Here is a 13,187-nt window from a genome sequence, read left to right on the forward strand (position 1 = left end):
ATGTTGTAAATGTTATATGTATTGCCCATTTCCCCAGCCCTAGTATCCATAAGGGCTGCTATCATTTAGTCGGAGGCAACTGACCATCCAATAATGACCTTTAAATTGTGCACAAGAACTGCAAGTCTCAGCAAGTAGTTAATTCTCCTTTAATGTGTTTTGGGCTTATGGCAGCAGATTTTTATAAACACTATACAAAAAGAAAGGTGATTAGAATAGAAAGATAATTTGTGTTATATACATTATGGGTTTAAAGAAAACGGCATCAAGGCACAAAACATTTCCAGTTTAACAGTAAATTAGTTAAATGTATATAACTATCTAGGCTAACACACATTCTGAACAGCAAAGTGTTTCAGTCTGAAAGCAAATGTGATATCAGCATGAGGCTGCGAGTTCAATGAAATATCAACATCAGGGAACGTGTGTGTTTTGAAGTGCTATTAGGAAGTTTTGTATTGAAGGGGTGTGTGTGCTTGTCCAGCTGTTATGATGCTCCCTTTGCCCTCAGTTTAGACAGCAGCATCTCATTCTTGCGGCACTCCTGAAACAGACAAGGCCGTGCATTTTTTGATTCTTGTTTCCTCAATCCAGAATATCAATTATCAATAGATTAATGTCTACACCCTATGTGGAAAGAGGGGGAAAATTTACATAAAACATTTCTTTGTGAGTATTTACCTCTTTAAAGTCTTTGACTGTTTTAAAGTAGAGTCTCTGTTTATCCAGCAGCTCCAGATATTCATCATTCAGCTGATCTCTGCGCATCTTGTTCTCCTGTCTTTTCTTTTCCATCTTTAAGTGCATAAATACACGTTAGAAAACCACAATAATGCAATTCATGTTCGTCTGAGGGGGAATAACCACAAATAGAATAGAATTAAGCCAATTCATATGCAAAACAGAAATAAATGAGCAACAGTAGCAGGTTTTGTACCTTTATGCGACTCTGTTTGATTCCTTCCACAATTTGCTCCATCTGTCTGAGAAACTGTTCTTTACTTCCTGATGAAGCCATGGCCCTAAAAACATATATATACACTTTACCCACATGTACCTGTGCCTTCAGGAAAGACTCTTGATGTAATATTGAAAAACTCCTACATGGATCCTAGAGCTTTATTTGATACTCACTGCTGGAAATGATCATGTATGGAGTTCAGCAGATTAACCTGTGAAAGAAAAGAGTCTCTTTCACTGCACATCCTTTTAAACACTACACTCTGATTATAGAGTCTGATTCCATTCAAAAATACAAGAAAACTCATTCCCAATAGCACTGCAAAACAAAGCCGATACCTCCTTCTCCAGGTAAACCTTCTTGTCATCCAGGGTGTTGTAGAGCGTGAAGAACTGTTTTGTCTCTTTGTGTGTTGCAGAAACTGAAAAATACCAAATGAACGATTAAAGAGTGCTTAATAAATATAAGCCATATTACATATTAATAGTAAGCCATATTACAACGGGTATGACTGTGGCCCATGCAATCAGATCTCTTAAAGTTGCAATATAATGGAAATATCGAGATCTTTTGTATTGTGACGTACATCCAAGTAAAATAGATTAGTGAGAAAACAAACATGAATTTAGAAAACAGACAGGGTGAATTTTTATTGTCATGCTGACTTTAAAATACAAACACCTTGGCTGTAGAGCTCAATGAAGCGTTTCTGATACTGGGTAAGCTCGGCTCTATTGGGAACCTCGTCAATCTTTCGCTGCAGGATGGCGATCTCGCGATTCCTCTTTGCCTGCAGGGGGCAGTAGAGAAAAACACTTGAGTGTGAAGAATCTCTTACAATTTTCTGAGAAAAAACATCAGTTCAACTTGACCTACCATGAGCAGACGAATCTTCTGTAGTTTTTCTCGGTCTGTAGTGTACTGCTGATCAATCAATATATTCATCTCCTACAAACACACATGCAGAGGATGAGTCCGAGAAACTAAACCAGACTGACACAGACCGGCTCCGTTCCAAAACTTTGGCACACCCACTAAGAAAATTGTTTCAGAAAGTTAGGCAGCCTTCTGCGATACCTTCTTTATGTTCTGGAATTTTTAAAGACTTCAGGACTATGTGACTGTTGATGGCGGTAATGTGCCAAATGGCATTTAATCCACCATAAAACTCAATAAGAAAAAAAAGAGACCTTCTTTTGGCCAGATACTAAGGCAGCAATCCCCAAAGCATTGAAAGAGGCAAGATAAAAAAATTATCCAAGATGGACAATAAAAAAAAGCTATATCTAATTAAACTTTTGGGGTTTTTATCCAATATTTGTGTGCTATGTATGATTATATTTGAGACAGTCACCTTCTTATCATCTCCTTCGTCTCCAGATTCCAGCTTCAACTCTTCAATATTCTGCTGCAGACGGGTCATTTCCTCCTATACACATCATAACCATTAATGATAGTCATGTCTTTAACGTAACTCACTAAAACAGAAAAAAAAACAAGTTAATGCGACATGTTATTGTAACGTACGCGGCAATGTGAGCGGAACATTTGCTCTTGATGTTTCAGGTTTTCATTCATAGCCACCAAAGCACGAAGTTTCTCCAGCAAGCTAAAATATAAAAACAAAAATAATAATTAAAAATGCACGGACACTAACACTTTTTAAGAATCATTATGCTTTTTGGCTTTCAACCGTTACCAAATGAAAAGCGTAAAGGGAAAAAATTGAGTTTCCAAACTTTTAGTCAAGTTTCTCAATTGATTTCATTGATACGTGACGCTAAGCTATATATTTGAACTATATATCTCACATTTACCATTGTTCGGCGAATTTCGCATAAGGACGAAAGATTTCCCCTCACAGATTTCACATCAAATTCAGATTGCCACGTCGATCAACAGAAAGCAGCTTAGTTTAAAAGTGACTTCTGTGTGAGCTGTGCTTCATACATTTCTACACGATTGACAATCAACAATGAATATTTTTTTGTCTGCCTAATTTCACTAATGTTAACATGTCATTAGAATTTCACATTATCTTACCTACCTTTTGGAACTGCCTTTATGTCAGGAACATATGATACATTTTAAAATGTCAAATTTAAGGAATTTTCAAGGACTTTCCAGGTCCAATACCCTCAAATTCAGGGACTTAATGTGGGGACACATTTCAAGGGAGAGCAAGGTTACATCGTATTACCTTGTAAGATACATTACATTTACATTTATTCATTTAGCAGACACTTTTATCAAAAGCGACTTACAAATGAGAACAATAGCAGTTAAATTAACGACAACCATATCCAAGTGCTATGACCCTTCTCAGTTTAATCTAACAAGTAATTTATTTTTATTTTTATGAATAGAACAGAAGAGAAGAGAAAGTGTTAGTATTACTGGATCAAGTGCTGCCGAAAAAGTTGCCTTTAGCCGTTTATTGTTACAGTTTTTAATCTGTCAAACAACTATGCAAAAACTTATTTTTGCCCATGTGACAGATCTGTTATTCTATTTGTCGTATTTATGTTTTGCATAAAACTGAAGAATATTCAGTACACCCTATATAAAAAAATTTATAATAATCAAAAAAGATATTAAATAAAAAAAAAATGTGTTAAGGTCTTGGAACTGATTATTTCAATATGACAACTTGACAGCTAAACAATAAACCATGAGAAAACATGAGATCAAGTATGTCAACTTGCAACAGAACACATTATTATTTTACATTTGATTATTTTCTTTCTTTCTACATAACTCTTCAGTATATGTTGGTGTGCTTTAAGCAGTCATTCTGAACCAGTAATCATGTTTTTGACAATTCTGCAGGGATGGGATTTTTAATTAATTAATTTACTACTTAAATTATAACTACATTATTATGTCATTATTTGTCCCATTTTTATTTAAATAATTTAGCACTTTTAAAAACTTTTTTTAAATGCCATAAATTGTGTATGACAGATAGGATCATCATTTATTATGCATATGATTAATATTTATATACGATAAATTAATAAATAACATTAATTATAATATATGAATTAATCTAATAACATCTACAAATATAATAGTTACTTGTCTACCAAGCTCTGAGAGTGTATGGAATATTATATTAAGAGATTATCCAAATATTAAAAAAAAAAAACCAATAAGCCTAATTTATACCTTTAAAAGCACGGATTTGTCTGTCACAGTACAGTATACTGCTTTAAGTCAGAAGTCCACCGTACCGCGTGAGCAGATTAAACTGTGCAGTTCGCCTTATGTTCATCATTAGTTACTGGACAGACCCACTGATACCTATTTTCATATCTGAACCCTACAAGCCATTCTTTGTTATCTTCTTTGGTGACACAAATATCTTGAAACTTGCAAGTTCCAGGCATCACGTTTAAGCCCATTTTTTGCAATGTTTGTTTCACTGTGTCTGTGAAACGTTGAGGTACCATCGTAATAGTTTTGTGCGCGTGAACGTCATGGCAACGTACAACATGCGGGAAACACTTAACGTAATGCGTAAATGCACGTAACTAACGTAAATCAAGCAAACTAGGACCTGTATCTATGTTAAGTTTATTTTCAAAAACTTTCCATGGCCTTTAAAAAAGCCCAAACTTTCAAGGACCCATGGGAACCCTGTGCAGTATATAACATAAAAATACGTATCCAAAAAGAGTAGTATGTCTGAATTCTACAGAGCCCATAAAGGGACATCGTGAAGAGATTTTTTTTTTAAAATTTAATTTAAAATATTAGGGAATGATTTTGCGTTCCCCAGGAAACTTTTTGTATTCACTCCCAAAGAACACAAAAGTTTTAGGAACGAACGCAAAAATTTTCCTGAGGGAACGCAAAGTTTCTCGGGGTAATGCAAACATTATGCGAGAGAATGCAAAAGCATCGATTTATTATTTTCCCTCCCATCTCATTTTTCTTTCCACCAACATTTTTATATTCATAAACAAACTATTTGCGAAATCAGATACTAATAACAGTTATGCGGATATTCCGTATCTTAGCACATATAGCATCTTAAGTGCTCACAGCAAGGCTTTTTCAGAAGAGCGCTGACATTTTCAGCTGACTAAAAACGCTTTGGTGGACATTTAGAGAATAACAGGTGCTCTGTTTACTTACCCAGAATCTGTCTGAGACTCCACATCCTCTAGTGAGCTCAGCTCTCTCTCTAGCTTTTCAGTGTGCGCTGTGGCCTAAAAAACACATACATTAAAGTCGGCGAATGAAAGTTGCGATAGTCTTTCCTTCCCTATTGGGATGTTTGAGAAGCCGTTTCACTCCGATATGCAAGAAAAATTTAGGGCGGGACTTGATATTGTCCATCAGGAATTGACCATTGGTTCATTGTGGTTTTGCTGTGATCTCATGTGAGTGAAAGGCTGTCCCGCCCTTAAAAAAATTTTTGATTTCATGATTTTCAAAATTTAGATTTCATTGTTACTTCAATGGTCCAAGTAAACCTGTTATCTGTCAGTGAATATCTGTCTACCTGTCTTACCTCGGCTAGTTGGATTTTAGCATCCTCACATGCCACTCTGGCCTCCTGCTGTTTGGATTGCAGCTGGAATAAACCAAGAAACAATGAAGAAAGAAACAAACAGGAGAGACAATAACTGTGATATCAGCAATGTGAGGTATGCGCATTACCTCTTCCAGCTCTTTTGTTTTATGATTGATTTGTTTGTTGAGTGACGTAAGCTGACGCCGGTGTTGTTGCGCAGGCCCAAATCTCTCTCGCCGATCCTCCACAGAACGCTCCGCCTATTCAATCACACGTACAGTAAAGCCTGGCATACAATTAAAGCAATTTACTAGGCATTAAACACTTGACGCCATTATAAATGGTTAGAGAAACCGGGCATCATACACTAAGTGACTGGAGAATCACACACTATCACTGCGTTCAAAATGAGAAAACATTAGGCGAAAAGTTCCCGGATGACCTACTACTTCCACAGAGATTCTGAAATGTGCATTCGATGGACACTTTCCCATGAGGCCAGAGGATTTATGAACTGAAGTGAATCGCACAATGATTCACAACCTGATTGAGACGCACCCTGACTATTAATTTAGCAAAACTAACATTGACTCCTCTAGGCTGCAATGCAATTCAGAGCAAAAATCTGTGCAAAGGTCATGTAGTGTATTCAAGCATCAACCCAAGTGTAAAAAGAAAGGGACTATTTCTTAGGTGTTCAGTGTAGTTTTCACTATGCTCACCTTTTCGGCATACTCAGTGGCAATTTGCTTAATCTCCTCAGACTGCAGACCAACAATCTGTCCAACTGTGCTGGCTGACAACTTCCCCTACAAAAACATATACAGAAATAGTGTGTAAAATTATCAGACTGTTGACCATTTATATTTATATTTATATATATATATATGCTTGGGAAAATGGCATCTGCTGAAGACATACGTGATGAGTAAATAATATACTTTTAAAGCAAATGTTCACCCAAAGATAAATTGTCATTCTGACCACACTTACTTTTTTCATTTTTGGGCAAACTATACCTTTAAAAGGGATAATTTCTTTCATCATTTACTCATCCTCATGTTGACTTTTTTTACCAATATTTTCTTTACTCAAAATATTATTTTATGTTCCACAGATAAAGCAAGTCATACATTTTTAGCTCACTTTTGAGTGAACTATCACTTTAAACTCTTTAGCATGCTATGCGTTTAGAAGTTTACCTCCTCAGTTGCCATGGCAGCCATTCCAGTCATCAGGGCCTTGATTCTGAGCTGTAAAAGAATCAAACAGAGCTTCTGATTGGTTGATGGAAAATGAATGATGGTCAGATGAAGAGTGGGTGATTAGAAACAAGTGAGATTTGATTGAAGGACAAGTGTAGGTTCATATGATCCTAACTGACCTCCTCTGCTGCCTGCAGGTCCTCTTCTTCAGACACTTGGGCCATTCCAGGCGGCACACCCTGCGTGCCCTGAGCCAACACCTGCTTCTGCTCCACTGCCTGCTAGAAACATCATCATCACATGATCTAACTAAGAACAAATCAAAATCAACAAAGCTTAGTGCCAAGCCCTCCTCTCAATCTGTGGTCTATTATACCCAGATGGACACCACAGGGGGGTTTTACGGTCAGTGCATACAAAAATTTTCGTCAACAGACATTTTCTGCCAATTTTGTTGCCTGTGGAACTGAAAGATGAAAACTGAAAACATTTTATATCAGTTTAAATGACATTCCACTGGGTTTGCATGATTGAACTACAATATATACCAGACATCAAGCCAATTGTCAAATGTTTTGCATGCATTATGATTTTGTTTAAAGACATAATTTACCAGAAGTTATCCCACACCTCTTGATCAGTGTATTACTAATATATATCCATGATTTTCAGCTTGTTTATTATTACTGTATACTGTAATGTTAATACATTTACCAATACATTTTTAAAACCAAAATGTGTATCTGTAAACATTAGTTAATGCATTGTGAACTAACACAAATAATGAAAAAAAATATTTTTATTACCTAAACATTAACAAAGGTTAATAAATGCTGTAAAAACGGTATATTGCTCATGTTAACTATTGCATTAACTAATATTAACAAATAAGACTTCATTGTAGTGTTACCAAGGTTTTTACAAATCTATTTATAGAGATTGCACTCACAAAGAACAACTTCTTGCCAATTCTAGGAAACTGCAAAGCTTAATTAGAAAAAATATCCACCAAAGAAATTTAAATGACCTCAAAGGAATTTAATAATTGATCCATTTTACCCATGGACAAATTAGTCAGCTGCTTATTTGTAACCTTCTCTGACTTAACTTTTTTATGTGACGAGGCAGAAAAACGAAAAGAACATCTGATACTCACTGTGCCTGCTTTAGACTGTTTGCTGAATCCATAGCGCCTGGAAAAATGGAAAAATAAATCATTTGAAATGCTTCATGCTCACATTACACACAGCATGCAGCTCAAGGCAAGAGTCGATTTCAAAACACATCAAACTACAGGCATGACACATCACATGACAGGAAATTACATGAACAAGAACAGCACTCGGGAGGACGCAAAAGTAAAGACAATGCAAAGCCATTACATCTGACCGATGTCACTCCCGCTCACTGTCACTCCCATTCTCAGAAACTGAACCTCAGTCATACTCACATATACTGTGATATGAGAAGGCACGGACTGAGGAGTGAAATATGAGACAGATGGAAAGGAAAAAGGGAGGAAATTAAGAATGAGAACATAGAGGAGTACAGAAACCTGTGAATTAATAGATGCAGTTAATGGAGATTTAAACCCATTGTTTCAGAAGCGCTGAGGCAGGAAACAGACCAGTAAAGATGAAGGAAACAAATAAGAGGATGAATGAGGAATCAGAGAATCTGAATAAAAACTGGATTTGCACTGTATTTGTAATCAAATAAATGCAGCCATGGTGAATATAAGAGACTTCCTTCAAAAGCATTAAAAAAAATCTTACAAACCCCGAACTTTTGAACAGTAATGTTTAAATATCCCCACCAGTAACTACAGGTCTCACATGCAGGAATTACACTTTACATTTATTCTCAGTTCATTTCCGGTTGGACATGATAAGAGTGCAAAGTCATAAGGTTCTGTGATGGAAGGGTAAGAGAGTACCTGCCAAACTCCAGCAGGGTGGAATGAACCCGAGACTCTTCATCCAACAGCTCACCAGCATCTACCTGCCGTTTATAACGCCTCTGAGGAGCATACACCTCCTACGCCCAAACACACATGACAATATACAACCATATTTCACCTCACAATATTCTATTATCAAATATAGAAGGATGAACGGATGACACATCAGCTCTGTAGCTGTGGGGCTCATGGGGGAAATATTAAATTCAGCAGAGATGAAAAAGCAAAGATAAAAGGTTATTGGATACTTACGCAAACATTCACCACAGTACTGATGGCTCGATCCTTCCTTAATGCAAACTCCTCATCCTAAAATAAGAACATTTACTGAGTCTTCAAAGATTGCAGATTGTAACATATTTGATATATTACACTGTTAATACATTCTAATTATATTTCAGTGTTGACCTGTTGTCTCACCTCAGGAAATGCATGTGTTTTCTGGAACTGAGAGATGGAATATGACCTGACATAATCTCCCATCTCCTCCCGGGTTTCAATCGCCTTTTTTACCAGCCACTATAGACCCCACAACAGATGCATCGTAAGTGTTCTTGCACTGTTTCTCAAGTCATTTAAACTAAATACACTCCTGTAAGTTTAGGGTCAGTAAGGTTTTTCTTTTTTTTAAAGATATTAATAATTTTATTCAGTGAGGAGGCATGTGACACTGAAGATTCGACTAACAGCGGCTGAAAATTCAGCTTTGCTATTACAGGAATACAATTTTTAAATATATTATAATAAAAAAAAAAGAGTTATTTTGAATTGTCATAATATTTCACAATATTACTCTTTATACTGTATCTTTGATCAAATAAATGCAGCCTTGGTGAGCATAAATATTTTTAGATGCCACAGATATGCAAGTGTACATACTTGTACAACAGGGAAGATGTGGATGAAATCCAACCCTTGGATCTGATGAGGCTCTAATCGGTGAGGACATTTCATTCTGGGCAGAACTGACACAATCTTTTCTGTCAGAGCACTTAAGTGGAAAAGATACAGACAATCACATTTACCAGAATTCAGTACAGTCTGAGCAGAATTTTTTTTGTCAGTCTTCATTCTTCTTATGTTACTGCATTGTTTAATCTACCACTTACATTTTCTGACCGATGGTGGAATTTTCTTGGAAGAGTAGGTCAACGTCTATGTCAAAGTTGCATGTAGTTATACACCAGGTCATTCCTCCTACCACCTAAAGTAAAAGCAGAGATTTTTCATAATTAATCTTATGGTGTGTAAAACACACCGTGATTTTGCCAAGACATGTTCCTGGATCAACGTATTTTGTTAATGCTGGAACAACATTCCTTTCCAAAAATTTTGTCCTAACCCTATCCTTACCTAGCCTAATCCTAACCCTACCCATAACTTATACCTAAAATCAGAGGGAAATGATGGTGAATAATTGTTGAAATCATGTTCACCATGGTGGGTACATGTGTGCAAAGTCTGATGTACCTTGTCAAAGGGTGACAGTCCCTTAATGCGTGCTCTAAAATAACCAGCTGCAAGCAACAACTCCAAAATCTCAGCAAGCTTGACACTCTGCTCCTCATCCTCACGTGTCTCCACCTGTCAATCACAGCAAATACAGCTGTCAGTATATGACGGTACAGACTCAAATTAAAACACTAAAAAAAATCTATATTTTATGTTGATCTTTTTCTGTTACTTGCCACTGAAGAAACAAGAAGGCAGTATTTATGGATTCTTAAATGTTCTAAAATTCTAAAAATGTATCTAAAAATTGTAAGATTGAGCATTTTTTAAAGGGATAGGCTAGTTCTCCCAAAAATATCAATTCTGTCATCATTTTTCTGGCATCGTTTTTCTGTTATCACCCTCATGTTGTTCCAAACCTGTAAGAGTTTATTTCGTCTTTTGAACACAAAAGAAGATTTTTTGAAGAATGTTGGCAACCAGACAGTTGGGGGTAGCCATTGACTTCCATAGTATTTTTTTCCTACTATGGAAGTCAATGGGTGCCATCAACTGTTTGGTTACAAACATTCTTTAAAATATCTTCTTTTTAGTTCAACAGAAGAAAGAAAGTCATACAGGTTACAAACAACTTAAGGGTGAGTAATAACAAAATTTTTCATATTTGGGTGAACTATCCCTTTAAGTACACATTTGTAGATACCTCATATATTATGCCAATTATTTATTTTCTTAATGCGTGTATCCTCACTTTTATATAAGTGAAGAGGACTACAACAACATGCGTCTCTTTACAATTAGAACACAACATTTTCATACAGTGTATATTTAACCGATAAGTTAAGTGGCAGGATCCTCTGATTGAAGCATAATCTTAAAAAAATTAAACTGGCTGCAAATGCAAATGTGCCAGTGCCCACATGAGGGTTTACGTGTTTTGTTTCCAGTGGTACCTTGATGAGATTGCCCTCCTGATCATACTGCGCTCCGATTTTCGAGCCCGTTCTCACTCTCTGGAACACAGAGGTGGCCGCCATGTTGATCACGACGTGTCACGTGAGACGGATAACGTGACGCAAAAAGTGGCACTGTCAAAACCATAGACATCATATATGGTCAAAACCCATTCAAATACGCACTACCATATAGAATACAGTGAACCCGTGCTTATTTTGTGTGTTTGACAAAGACGACATATTAATACTAATGTTGTATTTGCTTGGTTTAGGTTACCCAGAAGAAAAAATCATGCTCTCATCCAGCTGACTGGCATGGTTAAAGATAAGGGCAGTATGAGGAACAGTTTTCATTTGTTCCAATGGCATTCAGCTGCAGCCCCGCAGACTCACTTCCGGCTAGACACCAGTGGATAGACAGCCTACGTCATTTCCATTTTCTCTGTCATTTCCGTTTCGCCGCTAATTTCCGTTTTCACCGCTGGATTGACATATATTTATTTTATATTTTCACCTCTGGATTGACATATATTTATTTTATATTTTCACCTCTGGATTGACATATATTTATTTTATATTTTCACCTATGAATAGACACCATATTTATTTTCTGTTTTCACCAGTGGATAGACAGCGTTCTTTGCAGGCTTATTTGAACACGTCTTTTCCGTATTGTCATTTTACTTTTATGACTTGAAATATAATATAAAAGCTGTGTGCAAATTGAAATATGATCTTTATCGTATCTCTTTACATAAACACAATTCTCAATAATATACTTAATATTATAACAACTATAATTCATGCAAACTGCATTCACAAGAACCACCTTGAAAATATATATTGTTCAGATCATATCACAATATTTAGTGACTTAAATCCAGCCTAGATCAATGGACTATAACATTTTGTCAATACAACAGACTTGTACATGTTAATTGACCACAGTTTTTTGCCTTGCCCATTTGGATATTCAATTCTTATTTTTTTTTTTTTTTTGTAAATGTAACCACTTCTGTTTTTAAAATATACGTAGATTCACATGATCAGACAATTTACCAAACAATCCAGATCAAATTAGCACTTCATGGTTTTGCAATATTTATTGGAAATTACACAATCTAATAAGTAAAATTAGTCAAATCGGACCATCAGAATGAAGATGCCACAGTCAGGCCCGTAACGTTGTGCGGGAAGTCCCTATTTCAAGAGAAAATAAAACATGAACAGTTCCAAATAAACCATTGCACACTGTGCACAACACACCTCATTATTATAATTTTTTACCGCTGACATCTGCATGGCGCATCAAATTTGAAAAGTGAATGACGATACGGAAATGACGTCAATTTGAAAAGTGAATGACGATGCGGAAATGACGTCTGCTGTCCATCCACTGGTGTCCAGCCACTGGTGTCTAGCAAGAAGTGAGTCTGCGGGGCTGCAGCACGATGTATTAAGACATTACAGATTGTATTATTTGTTATGACGTGACCTTAATTGACTTTATTGGCCTGAAGAGTTCATTAGGGCTTCTTGAGGACCAAAACCCAAAAGGATGCTTTCTGTACACGCTGTTGAATACATGCTGCTAAGAAGTTCAGCTATTTATAAATAGGCCTAAACAGTGATTAAACATTTTACATAATTAAAATATTACATAATTATTAAATGACAGGTTACATTTAGTGAACCACCTAAAATGTATGATATCAACTAATTGCAAAATCTGCATTTAGCTTTTGATTTATGTATTTCCTGCACTTATGTGCAAGATTGCTCTTGCATTTAATCAGTCTTGAAAGTTCAGATGGAAATGTAAGAAAATACAGGCCTGTAAATTAAAACCAGTATGATGGTTGAAGCATCTTCAACAAAAGTAAAATCAAAAAGCTAATTTATTGATTTATGCAGAGCATAAAAAAGTGCATAATCCTGACATGTTGCACATCAGGATTCCAGATGCAGCATATTCACCTGCATTAAAACAACAGTTATAAAATAGTAGTTCAAAATATTTGCTTAAATGTTCTACTCTGTTTAATTCAAACAAGGTAACTAAGAGACCAAAAAGATATAATGTAGCAAATGTACATCCCAAATCAAAATTTTGTATTCAAAATAATTCCAA

At 36.0% G+C, this 13,187-nt stretch overlaps 1 protein-coding gene across 3 annotated transcripts; it reads right to left on the minus strand.

Moving 5' to 3' along the window:
* Positions 1–132: 132 nt before the first annotated feature.
* ccdc93 (CCC complex scaffolding subunit CCDC93) lies at positions 133–11,491 on the minus strand. Of its 3 annotated transcripts, none has more exons than XM_077215869.1 (24): positions 11,334–11,491; positions 11,054–11,188; positions 10,119–10,232; positions 9,758–9,852; positions 9,528–9,639; positions 9,069–9,167; positions 8,901–8,957; positions 8,625–8,725; positions 7,845–7,881; positions 6,868–6,966; positions 6,686–6,736; positions 6,206–6,292; positions 5,630–5,743; positions 5,481–5,543; positions 5,102–5,175; positions 2,489–2,570; positions 2,316–2,390; positions 1,838–1,909; positions 1,643–1,751; positions 1,300–1,382; positions 1,135–1,172; positions 938–1,022; positions 682–795; positions 133–544 (listed from the first exon to the last, which is right to left on the minus strand). In XM_077215869.1, the coding sequence occupies exons 2-24, from the start codon at positions 11,135–11,137 to the stop codon at positions 488–490; spliced, it is 1,902 nt and encodes a 633-aa protein (XP_077071984.1). In that variant the 5' UTR covers positions 11,138–11,188; positions 11,334–11,491; the 3' UTR covers positions 133–487. The 3 variants fall into 3 exon arrangements, with proteins under 3 accessions (XP_077071984.1, XP_077071982.1, XP_077071983.1); XM_077215867.1 differs by having other exon boundaries at positions 6,868–6,969; positions 11,334–11,473; XM_077215868.1 differs by lacking the exon at positions 11,334–11,491 and having other exon boundaries at positions 6,868–6,969; positions 11,054–11,193.
* Between the last annotated feature and the right edge of the window lie 1,696 nt (positions 11,492–13,187).

The sequence above is a fragment of the Siphateles boraxobius genome, unplaced genomic scaffold (assembly GCF_051911475.1).
Source record: "Siphateles boraxobius isolate OS27281-9 unplaced genomic scaffold, OSU_SipBor_1 7, whole genome shotgun sequence".
NCBI lineage: Eukaryota > Metazoa > Chordata > Actinopteri > Cypriniformes > Leuciscidae > Siphateles > Siphateles boraxobius.

What these genes read in the sequence shown, in the direction of transcription:
- ccdc93 (XM_077215867.1), bottom strand. Translation starts at nt 11,137, where the DNA reads ATGGCGGCCACCTCTGTGTTCCAGAGAGTGAGAACGGGCTCGAAAATC. An exon ending in GAGTCTCAGACAGATTCTGG is followed by an intron (nt 2,571 to 5,101) that starts GTAAGTAAACAG and finishes TTTATATTTTAG; the next exon opens with CTTGCTGGAGAAACTTCGTG. An exon ending in ATACATGATCATTTCCAGCA is followed by an intron (nt 1,023 to 1,134) that starts GTGAGTATCAAA and finishes ATATGTTTTTAG; the next exon opens with GGCCATGGCTTCATCAGGAA.